Raw genomic sequence first — 21,359 nt, forward strand, 5'->3', positions numbered from 1 at the left:
ATTTCAGACTCATCATCTGAGGAGACACTGGGTTCATTCAATAAATGGGGGCACAGATTTGGAAGCCAGTGTGTTCTGCTCTGCTCAGGAAGAGCGGACAGGGCCTGCGGCGCCTGAGTGGCAACGTTACCGGTGTAGATGCACAGATCTGGGCTCAGAGGGGTTCTAGGCTGACACACGGCGCTTCGTGGCACAGCGGCGATGATTCAAGCCACGGGTGTGGATGAGCGTGGAGTATGAGAAAACGAGCAAGGGCAGAAACTGGAAAAGCAGCAAATCTGAGATGAGAACTTGCAAATGACACGCTGTGCTTCCACTCCACGTCCCTCACTTAATGGCTGCATGCTCCAGGCCTGCACTGTCCAGGACAGCAGCCACACCACACACGAAATGTGCCCAGTCTGAGTCGCGCTGTACTCTAACTGCAACAAACACTGCTTTTCAAAAAAAAATCTCATTGGTAATTTTTGTATCGATTACACGTTGAGATGATATTTTGGATATACTGAATTAAACTTATTACTAAAATTACTTTTATCTGTTTACTTTTTAAACGTGACTATAGAACATTTATATTTCTCTACGTTGCTCACGTGCAGAGGCAACGGTGGTCCAGTGGTAGAATTCTTGCCTTCCGTTCAGGAGACCTGGGTTCAATTCCTGCCCAATGCACCTCACACAGTGGAGCTGAGCACGTTTCAGTACTGGGCCTAGGTGATCTACTTACAAAGTCAGCCCATAAAAAACTCTATGGATCACAACGGTCCAATCCAAAACTGACCAATCATGGGGATGCGGCAGGACCGGGCAGCACTTTGTTCCATCGTGCGTGGGGTCACCGTGAATCAGGGGACAACTGAATGGCAGCCAACGATAACAACATATGGCTCACGTTATACCTCCAGTGAATAGAGCTGCTCCAAGCAACTCACTGGGTGTTAGTGTGTTAGCTGTTAACTGAAAGGCTGGAGGTTTGAGTCCGCCCAGAGGCACCTCGGAAGAAAGGTTTGGCAACCTACTTCTGAAAAATCAACCACTGAAAATCTGTGGTGCACAGTTCTTCTGACACGTGGGGGGTCACCATAAGTCAGAGCCGACTCGACGGCTACTGGCTTTCTGAGCCACTCACTGCTCAGGTGTTACCACTGGCAGGGCCGTTCCAGATCTGGTGCCTCAGAGCCTCATTTCAATGGGACCTTGGGCAGGCACATGCTCATTACAGTTTGAGGAGAGCCCTTCTGCCCTCTGGAGAAACACCGTCTTGCCAGCCCACCCAGCTCCAGCCCCGCAAGAGGCTTCTTGCCAAGTCCCAAGGGAGTCCAAGGACCGCTCCCAGGATCCCCCACGGCTTGGTGAGTCGTGTGATACGTCTTGCCGTCAATTCTCTGCCTGTGGACCTCTAAGTGCCAGTGAAGTGGCCAGAGAGACCTGGGCCAGGCCACACACTCCCTCATCAAATCCCTTCCAGCAGCCTTCACTCACTCAGGAAAGCTGACACCTGCCCCTGGCCGCCTGCGAGGCCCTCAGCACCCTGCCCCCACCCCAGACCGTGATCACCATACTCCACCTCCTGGGTCACCTCAGCATGGTCCTATCTCCTGGCCTCTGCACCCACTGTCCTGCTGGGTGCCCCCTGCACCACCCTGCCCATGTTCTTCTTTTCCTCACCTTCACCCCAGCACCACACCTGTACACCTCCTCTGAGGGTCACTGTCAAACTGGTCCAACCTAGACAGCAGCCCCTGGGGGAACCAACGTCTTGGCACTCCATCCCCCTTCTAAGCTGGATTGGGGCCCAAACAGGAACCCCAGGCTTGGGCAGCAGCCACCCAGCAAAGGGGGATGCCCTCACACCCAGGAGGGGTGAAGGGGTTTGTCTACTCCCCACCTCCTTCAGCCAGAATTTAACCATCAAGACCCAAGTATAACGCATAGAAACCGCGCGCCAGAGTGAATCGCGCACTCAGGACAGGCACTCTCCAGTTTAAGGTGCAGACGCGGACGCAGTTGTGGAAAATAACGGCACGGGACTCTTTATTTTCTTTAATCAGAAAAATAAACCCGTGTTTCCGGGCGGGCTGGCGGGTGACCCTGGGTGACCACCAGGCGCCTGTAAACCTGTCCGCCGTCCTCGCTGCTGGGTCTGCGTACAGAGGCTGGGGTCCTTGAAGAAGCAGGCACAGGTAGCCCGGGGGTCAGGGATGCCTGCCCAGGCCTGAGAACCAACATGGCACTGGGGCCATTGCCTCTGTCCTGTAAACAGGGTTGACTCGGGAGGTCGCCGCCATGAAATAAGGCGACATGGGCAGCACTGGGCCCAGCGGCCATCTCCCCGGGTCCTTTCCAGAACAGGTACCTTTGCAGAGCCACCACTGCGGCCCACCTCCCTGGGCCCCCTCAGCCCCTGCCTCGAGAAGCACTGGGTGTGGGGCTGCCCTGAGACAAGGCTGGGGCTGGTGGGGCCACATCCTGAGGGTGGGCGCTCCGGGGGGGGGGCCAGGGCTCAGGGACAGCCCTGGAGTGTGAGGCCCCCGAGAGGGCAACCCAGCAGCCAGACAAAGTTGCAGAGAAGATACTCAGAGGGGCTGCTTGGAGGTACTTGCTGGCCCAGAGCAAAAGGAAGGGCAAGCTCTGGCAGCCACCCTCCAGCAGGCCCCCACTGTCTGGCGTGGAGCCAGGCCCACACGCACACGCACACAGTATCGCACACACAGACCTGTCTACTAACACACATACACACATGTGCACACTCGCACACATGCACGTGTGTACCGGGTGGCGCACCCATGAAGGTGCAGTGGAGATTCAGAGACAACAGTGTTGGCATTTAGAGGCACAGGAAGAAGCTGGGGACCCTAGATCTGAGCCCTTGGTGGCTGTCCCCTCAGGGGCAGATCTATCAGAGGCAGCACATGGTGCAGGGTGCCATGACGCCAGAGGCCGGGGCACCGGTGGGGAGGCCTGGAGGCAGCACTTGAATCCCCCCAGGCTGTCCTGTCTTCCTGCATGGTGGCCCTTGGCTAGGCCCCGCCACTCTGAGTAAAGCTCTGTTCAACAGCAGACAGCCCGGCCCATCTGGAGAGATCTTGACGCAGTTCGGTCCAGGCCCAGGGCCCTTGCGTGGCCACACGTGGAGGCGTCTGGAGAGCCATCTGGAGAGGTTCCCGCCAGGCATCAGGCTCCGGGACTCACATACGGGGCCTGGCGGGCCACCCCTGGTGTGGACGATCGGGTCCGTCGTGACCTCAGGGGCCGGCAGGGATGGCCCAGGGCCAGAAGTGAGACCTGGGGCTGACGGGCCTGACCCAAGTCCAAAAGTGATCGTCGCGGCTGACACGGATGCCCCAGGAGTGGCCGGCGGACAGGCCGCCCCAGGAGCGATGGCCGGTCTGGTATTGGCAGTAACGGCTGGGGTTTGCGAGGCTGTCCTGGGCCCAGAAGTGACCGCAGAGGCTGGCAGGGCTGTCCTGGGCCCATGAGTGGCCGCTTCCGTTGGCAGGGCTGTCCCAGGCCCATGAGTGGCCGCTTGGCTGAGTGGGGCTGTTGCAGGCCCATGAGTGGCCGTTTAGGCAGGCGGGCTTGTCCTGGGCCCAGCAGGGAAGGTTTGGGTGGGCCCAGCTGCTTGGGGGCTTTGCCTACTTGCTGGGGCTGACCAAGAGCCAGCAGTGGCCTCCGGGGATGGCTAGGCTGGCCCAGGAGGGATCTGTGGGGCTGGCAGCGTTGACACGGGGCCAGAAGCGCCCGCCGGGGGCAGCAGCATGGGCCCAGGAGGGAGCTGGGGGGCCGGTGACATGGACACAGGGCGAGGAGTGAGCGTGGGGGCTGGCACCGTGGGCAGTGGGCCAACAGTGAGCGCAGAGGCAGGCCGCGCTGTCCTGAGGATGCCCTGTTGGGCTGGTGGCAGAGACACGGGGCCACCCAGGACCGCATGGGCCAGCAGCGATGCCGCAGGGCCAAGAGCGAGCGCAGAGGCCGGCAGAGATGGCACGGGGTCAGCAGTGGCCGGCAGCGGTGGCCAGGGGCCACGAGGGACTGCAGCGGCCGGCAACGGTGCCATGGGGCCAGGAGCGAGCGCAGCGGCCGGAAGTGGTGGCACGGAGCCAGGAGGGAACGCAGGTGTCGGCAGCGGGGCCGTGGGCCTGGGAGAACCCAGTGGGGCCGGCAGGGCTGGGCCAGGAGTGACCGCTGGGGCTGGCAGAGCTGACCTGGGGCTGGCAGCAGCCGCTGGGGCTGGCAGGGCCGACCCGGGCCCAGAAGTGACCGCCGGGGCTGGCAGGGCTGTCTGAGGCCCAGAAGTGGCCGCTGGGACCAGCTGCGCTGACCCGGGAGTGACCGCTGGGGCTGGCAAGGCTGCCCGGGGTCCGGGAGTGCCCGACGGGGCTGGCAGCGCTGACACGGGGCTGGGAGTGACCCTTGGGGCTGGCTGGGCTGGAGCTGCTGCTGGCGTTGGGCCGGGCCGTTCTGGTCCCAGGGGTTGGCTGGGAGCGGCCCCCCTTCTGGGGAGCACACCTGCATGGAAGAAAGAGCACGTGTCCACCTGGGCAGGTGTGCCCACACACCCTCCCATCCAGCCCAGGCCCCTGAGACATGCTGTTCCCTCATCAGCAGCCCAATTCTCAGCAGAGTTCAAAGCGAGCCTGACACACCGAGAAGAACCCCTCTCTGAAAAGAAGGCGCAAACCAGTGAATTCCAAAAGAGGAAAGCAGCTGCTGTTATAAGCCATCGCCTAGGACAGAAACCCTACACTCTGAGGGACCAGCCTATGCACCCAACTTCCCTGAAAACCTCTTCCCAGTCTCCCCTCTGCCCCCAACCAAGCTGGACTCTGGGTGACCTCCCACTGAGGGGGCCCCACAGGGAAAAGAGGTGCTCCCACTTCCAGCATCTATAGAGAAAAGACCCACCAAGTCTGTTGAACAGAGCCTGTTTTCTGGCTGATTCTGCTACCTGGGCAATCAACCACAAGTCATGTGATCCCAGAGACTACCAGGCTGAGCACCTAAAGGTGCCACTACGAGCTCTCTCTCCCCTCACACTGTGGAGACACGGTGTCTCAGACAGGGTTAGCTGACGGTGCCCGTGAGTGTAGCAGTAGAGCACTCAGCCATGTGACGGGTCCCCCATCTTTTCACAGACACACTGGACACCCCGTACTCGGCGGAGCCTGAGAGACGCAACAGGGAAACGGGGCCAGCCTATCATCCTGGCGTTGTAGCTGCCCCATGCCAAAGAGGCATCCCCCACTCAGACTAAGCACACACCACACTCCCCAGCCAAGGACACAGCACACAGAGCACCTGCCTGTCTAGTACTCGGTAGGGGAGGCCTGGCATTGGCTCCAGCCGGCCTGGGCCTGAGTCCTGGCTTGGTTTCTACACAGTCCTAGGCAAGTCGCTACCCCTCTGTGTACCAGCAGTCCCCATCCTAACTCTGCTCTGGCCCCAGTCCTGTGTGCCCCAGATCCTGAGCCCGACAATGATGGCGTACATTGCCAAGCAGACCCAGATGCCGACGGGTGGTGTCCAGGTGCTGGTGCTGGCCCAGAAGGCACCCTGGGGGATTGTACACAGACCCTGCTGCAGAGCCCAGGTAGGGGTGGTGTGTGCACCAGGGAGGAGGGTTCTGGGTTGAAAGACTAGGGCTCACCTGCTTAGTGGGCTGCAGTGGAACCTTCTTCTTGCCCCGGTCACATGTAGGTTCTAAGTCCTGCTCAGGGCTGCCTGCCTCCAAGGGCTGCCCGTTCTCACTGGGCTCTGCTGACGGACAGTTTTCTGACTCCCGGGGCTTCTTGTTGAGACGACGTTCCCATTTCTCCTTCCGCTCATGTGGCTTTAGGGCCATGTCCTTCTGCAGGGGTGAGAAAAATACAGCAGATTAGTGTGAGAGCCTCAGGTTGGCCAGGGATACATGGATCCTGCTTGTTATCCCACTAGTGACACCAACATGGGACTCCTGTTATCCCACTAGTGACACCATTTTGAGATATCTGTTATCTCTTTAGTGACACCATCGTGGAGCTGCACCATGCTTGCCTGGGTAGCTCTGGGCCCTCTGCTTTTTTGACAGCACCTACCTGGAGGGGTTGGCCCCATCTGAGTGGGCTTCTCAGCTGGGGGGGTTTCATACCTCTGGAGAATGGGCCTCATATCTTGGGAAAGCTACCTCTGAGTGGGGGAACAGATTAAAGCTAAAGGCAGATGGTTGGGTTAGAAATGACTGGTACAGGGGTGGATCCATGGAACATAAAAATGGTGGAGATGGAGATGAGAAATTTTCCTAAGGAGCCCCAACCAGGGATAAGTGTGTGGCCCCTAGTGCTCTTCCTGGGGGCCTACCATGGCATTCCTGCTGCCTCCCAGTGGACATATATGTCCCCAGGGCCTGGATTCGTCCCCCCCATGGTCCTGAGCCCAGCACAGGGCTTTGCACAAGCCTTAGCCTGAAGCAGAGCCAAAGTAGACTGAATGGTGCTAGCCATGGCAAGGACTAGCCCTCCCTAGAATTTCTGATCTGAAACCAGGGCTTGAGGCCAGTGCCTACAATAGATGAGCTCAGGCAGAGAGGAGTCAGTCTTGGCTGGCCCCACGACCACCCCCAGGTTGCAGAGCCACCTGCAGGCCCATCTGGCCAATTCTGGGCTGCCAAGCATTCTACTTGATACCCCAGTGTAGGGAAGCCCCACCTCAGCCAGGACCGCGGTTCCTCAGGGACCGAGGCCAGCACGCTGCCTTGCTCTGTGTGGGATTTCTCAGCAGGGGGAGGGAGCTGTCCCAGACTTCCCACCCCTCAATGGCCATTGCTTGGGAGCCTGCCTCTGCCCATCTGAGGGGTAGTGGGAGAAGGGAGAAGAGGGGGGTCAGGTGGGGCTGGGGACATATCCCCCCTGCCCCACGCACACACACACGCATCTAACGAGCAGGGCCCTAAGGGCAGGCCTTGTGCCTGTAGCAGAATGTTTGTCATGCCATCAATCCTCCTAAGAGCCAAAGTTGTAACCCCTCTGATTTGCCTGGAATTCATGTCTAAAGACCCCTGCCTCATGATTCTGTAGCTGAGATGAACAACTAGCTCATCTTGTGGATACAGCTGCCCCATGAGCCTCCAGGCCTGCCCTGAGCCCCATCCAGGATTCACTGAGAGACTCAAGCAGAGAAAGGATGACAACTGCTAGAGACGTGGTCAGATACATGGGCATCTGAACGAAAATGAAGACCTTTCCTGGGCTATCAGACCTGGGCTATCAGACCTGGGCTATCAGACCAGGAGAGACCCCACAGGCCACCGCAGTTCTGCTGCTTTACCTTCACCTCCAGGGGCCCAAAACCCCGTCTCATCTCTGCTCTGAACCCGTCGGAGCTTGTGGGGGACACACTCACCCTCCTCTGCCTGCAGGCTGGCCAGTCCCTTCCCTAGGTGCCAGATGACTGAGTCCCACCCATGTGCCGGGGGACCGTCCGAAACCCCCACGGCCTCTGGTCCCTGCCTGAGTATGGGCATTAGGCCAACTCCAGGCTTGGGGGTTAGCAATCCCCAGCCTCTTCATCCCATGAACAAGCAATGAGGACCACTGTGTGCCAGGCTGGGCTTGCCAGGCTCCAGGCGCTGGAACGGACATGATGCCATCAGTCAGTCCCACAAGAGGGAGCCAGCAGCCATGTCAACCCCAACCAGCAAGAGTGCTCAGACGAGGGGACACAGCTACAATGAGAACACACAGATGTCAAAGGGAAGGGACCACTTGGGCAGCGCCTGGGTGACCTGCAGGGTCTGGGCAGAGCCTTCCCACCGTCAAACCTGCCTCCCCAGGAGAGGGTGCTGCGCTACGCTGTACAGAGGTGGCGTGAAATGCACACAGTGCAGATGGCAGTTCTAAAGAGGCTTCACACTCACAGATACTCATGTGTGCACGTGCGCACACACAGACGTTCGCACACATTCAGACCCACACACGCTTATGCACGGTCTATTTTTTAAAGACATTTAATTAGTTTTTGGAAACAGATGGATAATATACAGTTGCTAACTTTATTTTCTCTTTCTTCACATTCCATTTTATTTTTTAACACCTGCTAGTATGGATTTTACAGCTTTGAAAATGGGTTAACTAGCCATATTAGTTCCAGATCACTGTTGGAATGAGGACTATCGTCCTACTGATGAATATACACGGAGGCAGAGAAAGGTTTCTTGAACATGGCCCAGAACACAGAAATCGTAACGGAAGAGATCAAGAAATTTTACTACATGAAAACCGAAAATTCCAATACTAAGTATAAATGTAGTACAGAGAAGTAACAAATTTGGAAAAAATGTCTGCAATGCAGATAACAGATGTACTATTTCTATCAGGAATACGTAAAGAGCTTCTACTACCACTAATAACAATGATTCAATATAAAAATAGTCACAAGATAAAAAGCTGGAAATTCATGGAACAGCCCAAATTAAAAATAAATGTGAAAATATGGTCAATATCCTTAGTTGTTAGGATAATGTAACATAAAGACAATTCTGGTTTTGCTCAAAAGCTACGCAATAATTTAAAAGATAATGTTAAGTGCTGTCAAAAATGCAGAGAAAACACGTTCTCGTTCACAGGCTGGTTCGCCATGATTCAGTTTACAAAGTCTTCGACTGGTTCCTAATCTGAGGTATTCTGTTCCTAAATCCATGTTCATTACCCTAATGTGGATTCCAATCCATTTAATTACATAAAAACGGACTCACTCCTAGGTCTTTCCTAAAATAATGAACCTTTACGAGGTTAAAGGGCAAGGAATCTGAGCCCATGGTCCCCAGTGTGGGATCTGGTCCATGAAGGAATGAATGAATGGTCTTAACGTCTCTATTTCCTCTTCACTGAAATAGAAACAACCCTCATCTTTCCAGACTCTTGACAAGACTCTTGTCTCAAGTGCTAGTTCTCTTTTTGTCTCTCAAAAGCGCTCTACCTTTTAAACTCTTTATACCTCCAGCCCTAGGTAGGTCATAGTTCCTTTTTTTTTTTTTTTAATATTTCATTGTGTTTTAGGTGAAAGTTTACACAGCAAACTAGGCTCCCTTTTTTTTTTTTTTAATAATTTTTATTGTGCTTTAAGTGAAAGTTTACAAGTCAAGTCAGTCTCTCACACAAAAACCCATATACACCTTGATACGCACTCCCAATTACTCTCCCCCTTATGAGACAACCTGCTCCCTCCCTCCACTCTCTCTTTTTGTGTCCATTTCGCCAGCTTCTAACCCCCTCCACTCTCTCATCTCCCCTCCAGGCATAGTCTCAAGTGTCCACCTGATACAAGCAGCTCACTCCTCACCAGCATCCCTCTCCAATCCATTGTCCAGTCCAATCCATGTCTGACTAGTTGGCTTTGGGAATGGTTCCTGTCCTGGGCCAACAGAAGGTCTGGGGGCCATGACCGCCGGGGTCCTTCTAGTCTCAGACCATTAAGTCTGGTCTTATGAGAATCTGGGGTCTGCATCCCACTGCTCTCCTGCTCCCTCAGGGGTTCTCTGTTGTGTTCCCTGTCAGGGCAGTCATCGGTTATAGCCGGGCACCATCTAGTTCTTCTGGTCTCAGGATGATGTAGTCGCTGGTTCATGTGGCCCTTTCTGTCTCTTGGGCTCGTAATCGCCTTGTGTCCTTGGCGTTCTTCATTCTCCTTTGATCCAGGTGGGTTGAGACCAATTGAAGCATCTTAGGTGGCTGCTTGCTAGCGCTTTAAGACCCCAGACACCACTCTCCAAAGTGGGATGCAGAATGTTTTCTTTATAGATTTTATTATGCTAATTGACTTGGATGTCCCCTGAAACCAAGGTCCCCAGACCCCTGCCCCTACTATGCTGGCCTTGGAAGCATTCAGTTTATTCAGGAATCTTCTTTGCTTTCAGTTTAGTCCAATTGTGCTGACCTCCCCTGTATTGTGTGCTGTCTTTCCTTTTACCTAAAGTAGTTCTTATCTACGATATAATTAGTGAATACCCCTCTCCGCTGAGCCAGAATCAACTAGACGGCAATGGGGTGGGGACCCTCCCTCCCGCCCCCCTCTCGTAACCACAAAAGAATGTTTTCTTCTCAGTTTAAACTTTTTCTCAAGTTCTTACAATAGTAGTCTTATACAATATTTGTCCTTTTGCAACTGACTAATTTCACTCAGCATAATGCCTTCCAGGTTCCTCCATCCCTTTAACATTTTTTATACAAATTGTTCCATGCCATAGGTTACGATTTTTACAATGCCTCAGCATTCTCATTTCAATTCTGTTTGTTCTGTTTTCACTGATCTAGCTTCCCCTCTCTTCCTTGCCTTCTCATCTTTGCTTTTGGGCAAATGTTCACCGTTTGGTTTCACATAGTTAATTTTTTCAGGAAGCACATTACTCACAAGCGATACTGTTTGTTTTATAAACCAATTTATTATTTGGCTGAAGGGTGACCTGCTAAAGTAGCTTCAATTCCAAGCTCAAAGGTTATCTCAGCGCAACAGTCTCAAGGGTTCCGCTAGTCTCTACAGGCCCAGTAGGTCAGGCTTTTTTATTTTTTTTTTTTTAGGGATTTGAGTTTTGTTCATGCTATCTGCGACCACCGTTTGTGTCCCTGGTCAGAGCAGTTGGTAGTGGTAGCCGGGCACCATCTAGTTGTTCTGGTCTCAGGTAAGAAGAGGCTGTGGCTCATGTGAGCTATTAATCCTGCAGACTAGTTTCTTCTTTGAGTCTTTAATTTCCTTCATTCTCTTTTGCTCCACACAAGTTAGAGACCAAGAGTTGTATCTCAGACGGCCACTTGCAAGCTTTTAAGACCCCAGATGTTACTCATCAAACTAGGATGTTGAAGATTATCTTTGTGAACTGTGTTATGCCAGTTGACTAAGTTGTCCCCCGAGACTATAGTCCCAAACCTTTTAACCCAGTAGACCATTTCCGTGAGTTGTTTGGGTATGTCTAGGAAGCCTCCCTCACTGTGCCCTCTGTGTGGTTTGTTATTTATGTGGTAAATATGTAGCACATACAAACGTGTGTACACCCGTGCCTACAGTCACACCTATACATGTACATCCATTTGCTGGCATATGCCTTCCCATACACCACTACTAATTTGCATCCGTATCTACCTATGTAACCACACACACAGTTTTGGGTTATTTTTACTGCTGTTGCAAAACTGTTGTGTCATTTACTGAAACTGCCCCTTTTTCTCGAGTACTTCTTAGTGTATTTACCTTGGTCAAGTTGTGCTAACAACTCCCACGTGTGGTCTTGCCTATCCCATCACCAAACAGGTTAATAACCGTATACTACCTAGAAAGTGATTCCCCACCTCTCTGCCTCCCATCTCTGGTAATCATCAAAGAACTTTGCTTTCTGTATCTATTCTTGCCTTTTTATAACAGTTGGACCATGTTTGTCTTTTTGTGACTGACTTATTTCACTCAGCATAATGTCCTCCAGGTTCATCCATGCTGTGTTTCGCGGACTCTTGATTACTCTTTATAGTTGCGTTGTATTCCACTGAGTATATTTACCATAGCTCGTTTATCCATTCATCCGCTGATGGACAGTTAGTTTGTTTCCACGTTTTTGCTATTGTGAATAATGCTACGATGAACACGGGTGCACACATGTCTACTTGTGTCCCTGCTCTTATACTCCTAGGATATGTGCCTAGGAGTGGGACTGCCAGGTCATAAGGTATTCATGCACACTCACACACGGACATCCACACTCACACACATGTACACTCACTCATGCAGTCACATGCACACATGCATTCACACACATGTACACTCACTCATGCGGTCACATGCACACATGCATTCACACACGTGTACACTCACTCATGCAGTCACATGCACACATGCATTCACACACATGTACACTCACACACAACTGGAGGGACAGAGCCAGGTCGGCCTACGGTCAATTCTCATCGAGCACCATCCACTGCCTTCCTTGGCCTTGCAACCGCCCTGTGTCCCTCACTCAGTCCCATCTGCATCCTGTTGACTCTGCTCTTAAAGCCATCCAGGACCTGCCACTCCGGGCACCACTCCAAATGCCATCCTGTGTGTCACAGCGACCATCCAGAGGTACACAGCAGCCTCAGGCTGGCCTCGCAGTTCTCACTCTGGCCATGGGGGTGCTGTGAACCCCGAATCAGACCAGAGGCCAGCCTTTGCTCCCTGAACTGCATTACAGTCCCTTCTCTTCCTCCCCACCCCCATTCTCACTGCCCTGCCTTCAGCTCCAGCCTTTGCCCTGGCAGCTCCCACCTGGAGTGCTCGTCAGACTCTGTATGGCTCCTGCACTCCCTCCTCAGGCCTCTGCTCAGAGGTCCCATTCGCAGCTGCTCAGCACACACCTGGGGAAGGGTGGCACACAGAGATGGACTTTCTAAGACTATCCGGGGTCCCAGGTCTGCTGGTCACAGGAACCACCACCAGCTCAGAGACCACGGTTTCCCTTCTGCATGGCTGGCTGTACGTGCTGCCGGGCCGCATTTGGCCCGAGATGAGCAGGCGGCAAGAAGGCTTGAGCAGGGCTGCCTGGGCCACCTGAGTGAATGAGTGCTGCTGTGCCCTGCTCGCTCACATGGGGAGGGGGGAGTGCTGGTGTCTCGGGAGCACTAGACGCGCTGCGCCACACTAGAGGACCCGGTGTGAGCATGTGTACATGCTGCGAGCACGTCCAGGGCTCTGTGAACAGAGGCCAGCCTCCCTCTCTCCACCCTCCAGCACCCACGGCCAGGGACTGTCCAGGCAGAAGAGTCACCTGGAAACGAGGCAGACGAGGCCCTGCCCTGCGACTCGATGGGGGACAGACCCAGCCCACAGGACGACATGTGGTGACAGGTGCTCGGGGCTTGGGAGGAAGTGTCCACCTCCAGGGGCTCAGGAAGGCCTTGTCAACACGATCACACTCGTGTGGATCGGGGGCTGGGGGCATGGGGCATGGGAATGAGAAGGGCAGTGAGCATACAGCATCCTGTTTTGGGCTCTGCGGCCTGGGGAGGGGACTCATGTGAGGTCATGGGCTATGGGGAATCTGGATTCAGCCTCCCAGAGCTGCTCCTCTCACGGTGCCTGACACGGGGATCCCAGGCTGCCCACCCATTTGCCCGTGCTCTGACTAGGACTTACAGTGGAAAGCCACTCCTTCGATAAGCAGGTTTTTTGTTAGCTGCTGGCCAGTGGACTCCAAATCATGGCAACCCCATGTATGCAGAATAGAACTGTGCTCCACGGGGTTTTCAAGGCTGTGGCCTTGTGGAAGCAGATTGCCAGGCCTGTCTTCCAAGGGCCTCTGGGTGGTAGTCGAGAGCTTAACCACTGTGCTACCCCAGGCCTCCCTGACAAGTAGGTGCTGGGGTCAGCGTCTGGGTGCCACGGAGCCTAACCGGCCTTTCCTCCTCTCAAGCCTCAGCTACTAAAAGGTGCAAGGCAGACTCTGGGGGCTTCCCTGGGGGACGCTCAGGCTCTGTTGGGGCTTCAAGCTTTGCCTTCCGGACATCCGGAATGTTCTTCACGGTTGCAGCTCCTCCGCACTCATGCCTTGGCTCCAATGTCACCTCTCAGACAGGTCCACCCGACCCCCAAGCTGAAGACCATTCTGCCCCTGCTGCCCCTCAGACCCACAGTACAGAGAACCCCCACACACCCTCTGGGCCTTCTGCTGACCCTGTTGGGGGCACTGCAGAGGCTGCAGTGGGAAGGGCACCCGCCCCACCTGAACCCCAGCCTGGAGTTCCCACGCCCCAGCTTGGCAGAGGCAGGTAAGAACTCAGGGATCCTGGGAGGGATGGGTGGAGGGGACGGCCAGCCTCTGGGGTCACGTCCAGCCACACCTGGGAGACCAGGAGAGGTGACCCCTGGAAGGTACCAGGTGGTGTGTGCCTGCTGGGAGAGCCAGGTACCCTGTTAGCCTGAGCCGCTCCTCCCATGGGGTAGAGGGTCTATGCCAAAGCCCCCTGCACTGCCTCACTCACAGGCCACCTCCTGACCCCTGAGCCTGGCACGCCCACACCTCCAGCCCCCACTCCACACCCTGCTTCGGCTCTTCTACCTGCCTCTGCCACCGATTCCTGCTTCCTTCCACACCATCTGTCCCCCACCTCCCACACAATGGCAGCACCTCGGGGCCTGTGCACAGCAGACCTCCGGGACGGCAGAGGCCCTCCAAGTGCGCTCCAGTCTAGCCACCTCCTGTTCCAGCGCGCTGGAGAAGACGAAATGCTTCCCTGCCACAGGCAGCCAAGCGGCAGGACAGACGGCACAGACTGTGCTAGAGGCTCGGTGGCAGAGACCTTGCAGAAGTGTCGGAAAGCGGGCTAGGGAGATCTCAGCATGGCCAGCGGGCTGTCCCAGGGACTCCCAGCTGCAGGAGGGCACCAGTGACGAGGGACTCGTACCCCAACACAAGCCCGAGAGCACTTCCTGACAGGACACTGAAGTCTGTGTCTGGTCAGGAAATGGCAGCGAAGGGCAGTGGGAAAGGCACTCCTGCCAGAGGAAGGGCCGGTGGCACTCACTGCGAGCTCTACCAGCTCACGTGGCCTGAGAGGTCCAGTAAAGCAAGGAGACACGGCGAGGACCCGGGGGTGGAGATGCCTGAAAGGCACTGTGGCTACCTGCAAATGCAACGACTTGGCAAACCACCAGCACCGACGAGCCGGTGCCAAGAGCTGCCCAGGTGCCAGCAACAAGCGGGCAACAGCTTACTTAGGTGAAGAGCAACACACGGTTACAGAGTGTGGGGAGTCACAGGGTAGAAGATAAGGATGCAGGACTCAGTGGGAGCCGTCTGGGAGGGCCAGAGGCAGGAGGGGCTAGTGTGGGGTCACAGGCTGTGGGGAATCAGAATTCAGCTTCCCCAGCGCTGTTCAGCCCTCTACGGCGGCAAAAGGGCTCCCCGTGGCAACACACAGGGGCCACAGCACTGGGCAGCGGGGACGGTCAGCTCAGAGCAGTCTGCTGCCCAGGAGCTGGGACAAAGGGGAAATGGAGTTAGATGGCCCCTAGACACGAGGGAAGGGAGTACATCTGTTTGGGGAAAGAAGCTTCCAGGCAGAGGGCAGAGCAAGCACCAAGGCTGGTGAGTCCCCAGCTGGAGTTCAAGGAGCGTATGAAGCTGGAGCTACAGGGGCAGGGTGAGTGGTGGGGGCACAGAGGGCAGAGACCCGGGAAGGACTGGGATTTTCCTGAAGGAGACGGGAAGGATCCAGAAGCTCGGGCCAAGAAGAGACGGGCCAGCGGGAAGAGACAGGCCAGGAGGCTAAGGGGCTGGGGAGCGCCTCTCTGGTCCCACTGCTGAGTGTAATCAGGGCCTGGGAGCTCAGGAACCTGGCACCCGCTGGCGGAGACCACAGCTGGGGCAGGAGGGTGGGGATGACTGTCCCAGCCCCCAGGGCCAGCAGACTACAGGCTCCCAGGGTGGTGGATGCAGGGCAGGGGAGCAGCTCAGGGCGAGCTTGGCCAGCACATGGCCAAAGGGAGCAAGGTGCAGGCCCGGATCCACGCACTGCAGCGGTGGACACTGGCCAGGGTGGGGCCCATCAGGCAGGCTCCAGACTGCCTGGGTGGCTGAACTGGGCATGGCCAGGTGTGTAGACAACTCTAGCGAGACAGAAACAGGGGAAGGAAGGGGCCACACAGCAGGCATGGGGTTTTACACATGACCCTGACAGGGACACACACAAACATACAAATGTACACACAGTACACACACTGGACCTGCCTACTGCTGAGGGAGAAGTGTATGGCCAAGTCCCTTTCTGGCTTTCTGCAAAGGGCACAACTCCAGCAATGGATTGGGGGTCTGCGGGGTGCCAGGGGCCTGACTATGAGGGGCTGTGGGCTGCTCTGGATCCTGACAGACACAGCTGTCACAAGGCTGCGAATGTTTGACAAAACACACACAACGGTGTCTAATGAGTGAATTCCACTATATGCAAGTTGCACTTTAGTAAAAAGAGTAAAAACAATCCCCCTAAAATGCCAAGTGCATTTTAAATGGATGTGGTCTATCCTATGTAAACTGTCCTCCAAGTGAAAAGACAATACCGGGCAAGGACTCCTCTTTATATGGCCTTTCTGGCCCTTGGTTTGTAGTTCTGCCAAGAGGATTTGCTAGGCCACAATCGTGCAAAAGGATTGGACAGTGTACTAGAGGAGGGAGGTGTGTAAAATTGTTGCAGGAATTGGACAGTTCACTATGCAAACAAGGTGACTGTGGTCTACCAAGGGGATTGGTACACTTGGCCATCTGCTAGGCTTATAAAGGTTAATCCCACAGACGTTAGAGGAGACTACCATCAAGAAGAGCTGGGAGCAGAGCATGTTCTTTGGACCCAGCGTCCCTGCACTGAGAACCTTCTAGATCCAGGAGACAGAGAGAGTGCTGTTAACACTGGAGACAGCACGAGACTGCGCAATGCCCTACGAGCAGCGAGAACCAGGAGGCTGGCTCAGAGCCCACAGAGCAAGGCAGCTGCAGTGGGCTCACTGACCCAGACAGTGACAGAGCTGAATGCCTTTGGGTAGGCTTGCTGGCAGAGTGGGGTGCCTCTGGGCACCTGACAGAGGAGCTAAGAGCTTTAACACTCACCCGAGCAGGGGTCGGCAGCAGAGGCCCAAGTGCAGCCTGCCAACCAGCACAGCCAAAAAGGAGCTGTGAGCTGTCTTAGCTGGGAGCCCTCCTAGATTTATGAACTGTCTCCTGAGTGGTTCCTATTACTTTCAAGTTGATCCTGATCCCAAGTTGCAGCCTGTTACTTCCCTGATAACCCCCTAATCATGAGCACAGCCTGTGAGTTCTGTGTGGCCACTGCAATGAACTATCGAACCCAAGGGAGAAGGAGGGAGTGTCACGGGGGAGGAGAGCTGCTGTCAGAACTGGTAAGATGGTTGGAGAGTACACGTACGTCTGATCTTCACTCATGGTAATCAGCTTTGGGCTGATGATGGTTCCTCCCCCACTCACGAAGTTAGAGAGGGTCTGACCCACTACTAGCTTACAACTGGCAGGAAGGTAAACCTGGCACCAGCTGGGCAGGAGCTGCCCACAGAGCCAACAACGGAGGGAGGGCAGCTGTGTCAGCCAGCAGTGCCCAGGACTGGGCTGGGGCAGCAGTGTGAGGCCTTGTGTGGGAGTGCTGTGGGGCAGAGGGCGGGCAGCCTCAGGCCACACCTGCAGGAGGTGTCATGTGCTTGGGTAGCTGGGTCCCTCCTGGCCCCACCACTGCTGGCACGGAGGTGTCAACCTCCTAGGTGCCAACACCCCACCTGAGTGGGGTCACAGACCTCTTGGAGGTTCTGTGAAGATGGCACCAGCTGGCACAGCACCTAGGACCTAGTGGCCATCTGCCTGCCCCCTGCCCTAGCAGGGTAGGTTCTCCAGCTCTGCAGAGGGCCCCCAGCCTCATCCTGAGCCCTGGAGGCAGAGAGTAGCAGCCTTGATGGAAACCTGGAACCTGGAAACCAGGCTGGCCATGCTTGCCCCCAAGCAGCACCCCTGAGCTCACCACTAGCTATCACAGCTCACGCTGCCCCCTGGAACCCAGGCCAGGTCACCATGGCCCCCACTGACTTGGGTGCTCCTGGCACCCAGCTCGGATCGCCTGGAGGCCCAAGGGGGGTGCGCGCCCAAACACCCTGACAATCTTCCTCAGGCCAACAGTGTAACCCCTAGTCCAGCGCCCACAGAGCGCCTGGTGACACTGCTGCTGGGAGCAAGAACCCAGAAGGGCCCCAGCCATGAGGGAGACCCTGGTGGGTGCAGCCCCAGGGGTGGGCCATAGGGGCATCCACTGGCTCATAGCCTCAGACAGCCAAGCGTGCAGCCTGTCCCCCTGCATGCTCATTGAGGAAAACCAAGGCCCACCTTCCCGCAGCCTGCTTCCCATAGGGCCGTGCTTGGTCCCTCCACCTGCAGAGCCCGGGACACGGCCTGCCCAGGCCCCACTGCTGATTTGTGTGTCCCAAAGAAGCACGGCACGTGTAAGTCTTAACTGCTGGCGGCTGCTTTTATAGTTTTTAAACCTCTGGGTAGGTAAAACAACAACAAAACAAAAGCCACTACGAAGTTTAACAAGACCTGACTGTGGCCACTCAGTGCCCGTGGGAGTCGTCAGGGAGTCGTCCAGGAAATCCCCTCTGGAGCCCCAAGGAGTGAGGTCAGCCCACATGCTCTGGGGCAAAAGAAGCATCTTCCAGGAGCAGAAGCCTCTGCTGGGCAAGGCCCTGGGTCTGTGGCCAGAGCAGCCAAGGTGGTAGGGGCCAGGCCAGAGGGTGGGACACTGAGGGGGTGTGTCTGCGGGGCCCAAATGCAGAGACTACGGGTGGACAGCAGAGGTGACCACTGCACATACAGTTTTTGTACGCATCATCCTGACAGAGAAAGTCAGACCTGAAATGTGGCTGTCCACCTGCCCTGAAGGCCTTGGCATTCCCACTGCTCAACAGCAAAGGCCAGGATGGCCACCTTGGCGTCCGCCCTCCTCACATGGGCACTCGAGGAGCGGGTGGAGTATTGGCACAAGCACTTACACGGGGCTGACAGAGCATAAACCAACACCAGTTGGTACCGTCAACATGATCATGAGGGACCTGAGCTTTGGGGGAAAACACCATACTCTGGTGACAAACGGCCGCTCAGCCGACCTTGCCGTTGTGACTTGGCCAGAAGCCCCAAGTTTTCCAAGGTGGGGCCCCTCGCTCAGAACTGGCCCTGGGGTGACGACGCGATGCTCACTCCGACTCGCTGGGCTGGTCTTACCCCAAAAACTCCCCAAACCCCAAGGCTGCATCTTCTGTTGGAGATACCACTGGTGCCACACCCCTGCCGTGGGAGGTGGGGTCGACAGAGATGCCCAGCCAGAGTAGCCATGCCAGACACGGACCCAAACAGGCTTGGCCCAAGCAGGTCACATTCGGCCACTGGTGACCTTGGGCACAAGACCTAGCTTCAGTTTCTCCTCTCACTTGCTCACTCACTTGTTCCACGGGTACTCCTGCGACACATTCTCCGTGCTCAGCCCTCTGGGGCACTGGGGCAGGACAAAGGTGGGTGACTCACAGGAAGATGGGAGAGGGGCTGCCAAGCCTGGGAGGCGAACAGGAAGGGGCTGAGGTGCTGGAGCAGAGGAGTGAGGAGGGACAGGAGGAAGGTGGGGAACATGGGCAGGCGGCAGGATGGCTACATGTCTGATGCTGGGACAAGTGGTAGGCCTAGTAAGGGCTCACTAATGCTATGGCACCAGCCTAGCAGAGGAACAAGCCTGGACTTCCCTCTCCATACAGAACCACTGCTAAGGTGCCACAGTTGGGACCCCTGCCGGGCTCCGACCCCCCAGGTATGCATGGCAAAGGACCCCACGGGGCTACAGAGTCAGCACAGGCCTCCCAGTGCCAGACCCAAAAGACGCAGCAACAGAGCCTGGATGTGAACGTGGTAAGCGCCCCTTTAAAGAGCTGCACTGCCTGCTCCCACAGCTTAGTGCTCCCCCAGCACCGGGAAAAGTGAGAGGCCAGAAGTGGAGCAGCGCCTGGACCCCAGACCCGCAGACACAGGTCCCCAAAAGGAAGCACTTTGGGGGCACAGCCCCGGGTGGAAGTCTTCCTTCCTGAAGGTGGCCAGGCTACCTGCCGGCCAGGTCTAGGGAGCCGACCCACCCACCCACTGCCAACTCTGACAGTGTTCCATTTCCTTCCCTGCTCACCTGGGTGCAGGCAAGAAGAGCAGTATTTACTCAGCAAATATTGTCGGGATAACTTAGGCAGAAAAGCAATATTTTCGCCAACCTCCTACCCACGCAGCAAAGAGCATCAAGAGAAGGATCCTCTCTCCCTCCAAATACAAACCTCAAGGGGAGGGGGCCTGGAGAATTCCAAAGTATCCATTTCACATTTCATCTTGCCTCCAGCAAAGTCCAGCACTGCCCACCTCCCCAGCCCATCTTGAGAAAAATACAGTGAAATTTTGGCAACAGAAACTCAACTGAAAAACGGACAACTGTGAAGCCACACAGCCCCGGTCTACAGAGTGTAATTTGGAGGCAGTTTTCCGCAGCTCAAGACACAGCCACCCCCGTAACCCACCCCCACGCTGCTGGGGCCTGCAGGTGCGGCTGGCGGCGAGGGTCGGGGCCTGGGAGCGACGGGATTCCCTCGGGGGTTCCCCCGCGCCAGCGCGCGACCCGGGGCCCCCGCCCACCTACCTCCAAGGCCTCCAGGGTGCTAAAGCTGGCGATGGCGAAGCCGTCGATCAGCTCCTCCTCCTGCGAGCTGGACTCGCGGCGGCGGCGGCGCGGAGGACGCGCGGCGCGGGGCGCAGGGGCGGCGGCGGCGGCGCCTCGGGACGGCGCGCAGTTGTGGCCCGCGTTCTCCTTGCCGGGGCTGGGCTCGGGCTCGTCGCCCGACGACGGGCTGCGCGGGCGGGCCGCGGGGGCCGCTTCCCGGCGCCTCACGCGGTCCCGCTGCGAGCGCGAGCGCCGGCTCTGGCGGACCTTGGCCTCCATGGCTGCGGGCACCGTCGGGCCCGGTGACCTTGACGGGCCGGGCTCTCGGCTACGCGGCCGCGAAGCCGCCGGGCTCCGTGTGCGCCGCGTGGGCTTGGCGACTCGGCGGCGGGCGACGGGCGCGCGGGGCCGGGCCGGGCATGCCCAGGGCGCGAGCGGGGACGCACGGAGCCCGGCTTCCCGCGGCCGCCGCGGCTCAGCCCCGGGCCCGGCTCGGCCTCGGCCCCCCGGCCCGGCGCATCCGGCGGGCGGGCAGGCGGGCCCGGGGCGCTCAGCGGCCCTCGGCCGCTCCCCCGGGGACGCGCCCCATGCGCGACGGGCGTGCGGATCGACCGGCGAGCGGCCGGGCTTCCTCGGCGGCGGGCTCGGGAGGCGGCGGCGGCGGCGGCGGAGGCAGCGGCGCCCAGAGCAGATAACAACTGACGTACTTCCGCTCGGCTGCGATTACCAGAGGAAGTGCGCCGAGGCCCCGCCCCTCCAGGCCCCGCCAGGCCCCGCCCCGGCCCTCCACGCTCCTCCCCGAGCCCGCCCCCGCCACAGGGCTCCGCCCACGCGCTGCGCTCAGCCAGGCCCGCCCCCGCTCCGCCCCGGCCAGCTAGGCCCCGCCCCCGTCTGTCAGGCCCCGCCCTGTCCGCGCGGCACAGCGCTACGTGAGGCCCCGTCCCAGCTACTTCCGCCAGGCCCCGCCCACGAACCACGGGCCCCGCCCAGCCTGCGCGGCACCGCGCTCTGCGAGCCCCGCCCCGCCCCCAGGCCCCGCCCCCCCGCGGCGCCCTCTGCGACGAGCCCCGCCCCGCCCTCCAGGCCCCGCCCTCCAGGCCCCGCCCCCCCGCGGCGCCCTCTGCGACGAGC

The 21,359-nt window shown here is 57.4% G+C and overlaps 1 protein-coding gene across 11 annotated transcripts in view; it reads right to left on the bottom strand.

Annotated features, from left to right (window-relative positions):
* Positions 1-20,713, bottom strand: part of FBRSL1 (fibrosin like 1) — a 70,398-nt gene extending 49,685 nt beyond the window's left edge. For 10 of the 11 annotated variants that reach the window (XM_049865762.1, XM_049865763.1, XM_049865764.1 and 7 more), the window contains exons 1-2: positions 20,208-20,713; positions 5,648-5,848 (exon numbers count right to left, since the gene is read on the bottom strand). In XM_049865762.1, the coding sequence (XP_049721719.1) occupies positions 5,648-5,848; positions 20,208-20,507 (501 nt within the window). In that variant the 5' untranslated portion in view covers positions 20,508-20,713. Of the gene's footprint in view, positions 1-535; positions 4,510-5,647; positions 5,849-20,207 lie in introns of those variants that run through there. The other variant, XM_049865769.1, reaches the window with a different exon arrangement.
* Positions 20,714-21,359: the final 646 nt, after the last annotated feature.

This window comes from Elephas maximus, chromosome 22, assembly GCF_024166365.1.
Source record: "Elephas maximus indicus isolate mEleMax1 chromosome 22, mEleMax1 primary haplotype, whole genome shotgun sequence".
Classification (NCBI taxonomy): Eukaryota; Metazoa; Chordata; class Mammalia; order Proboscidea; family Elephantidae; genus Elephas; species Elephas maximus.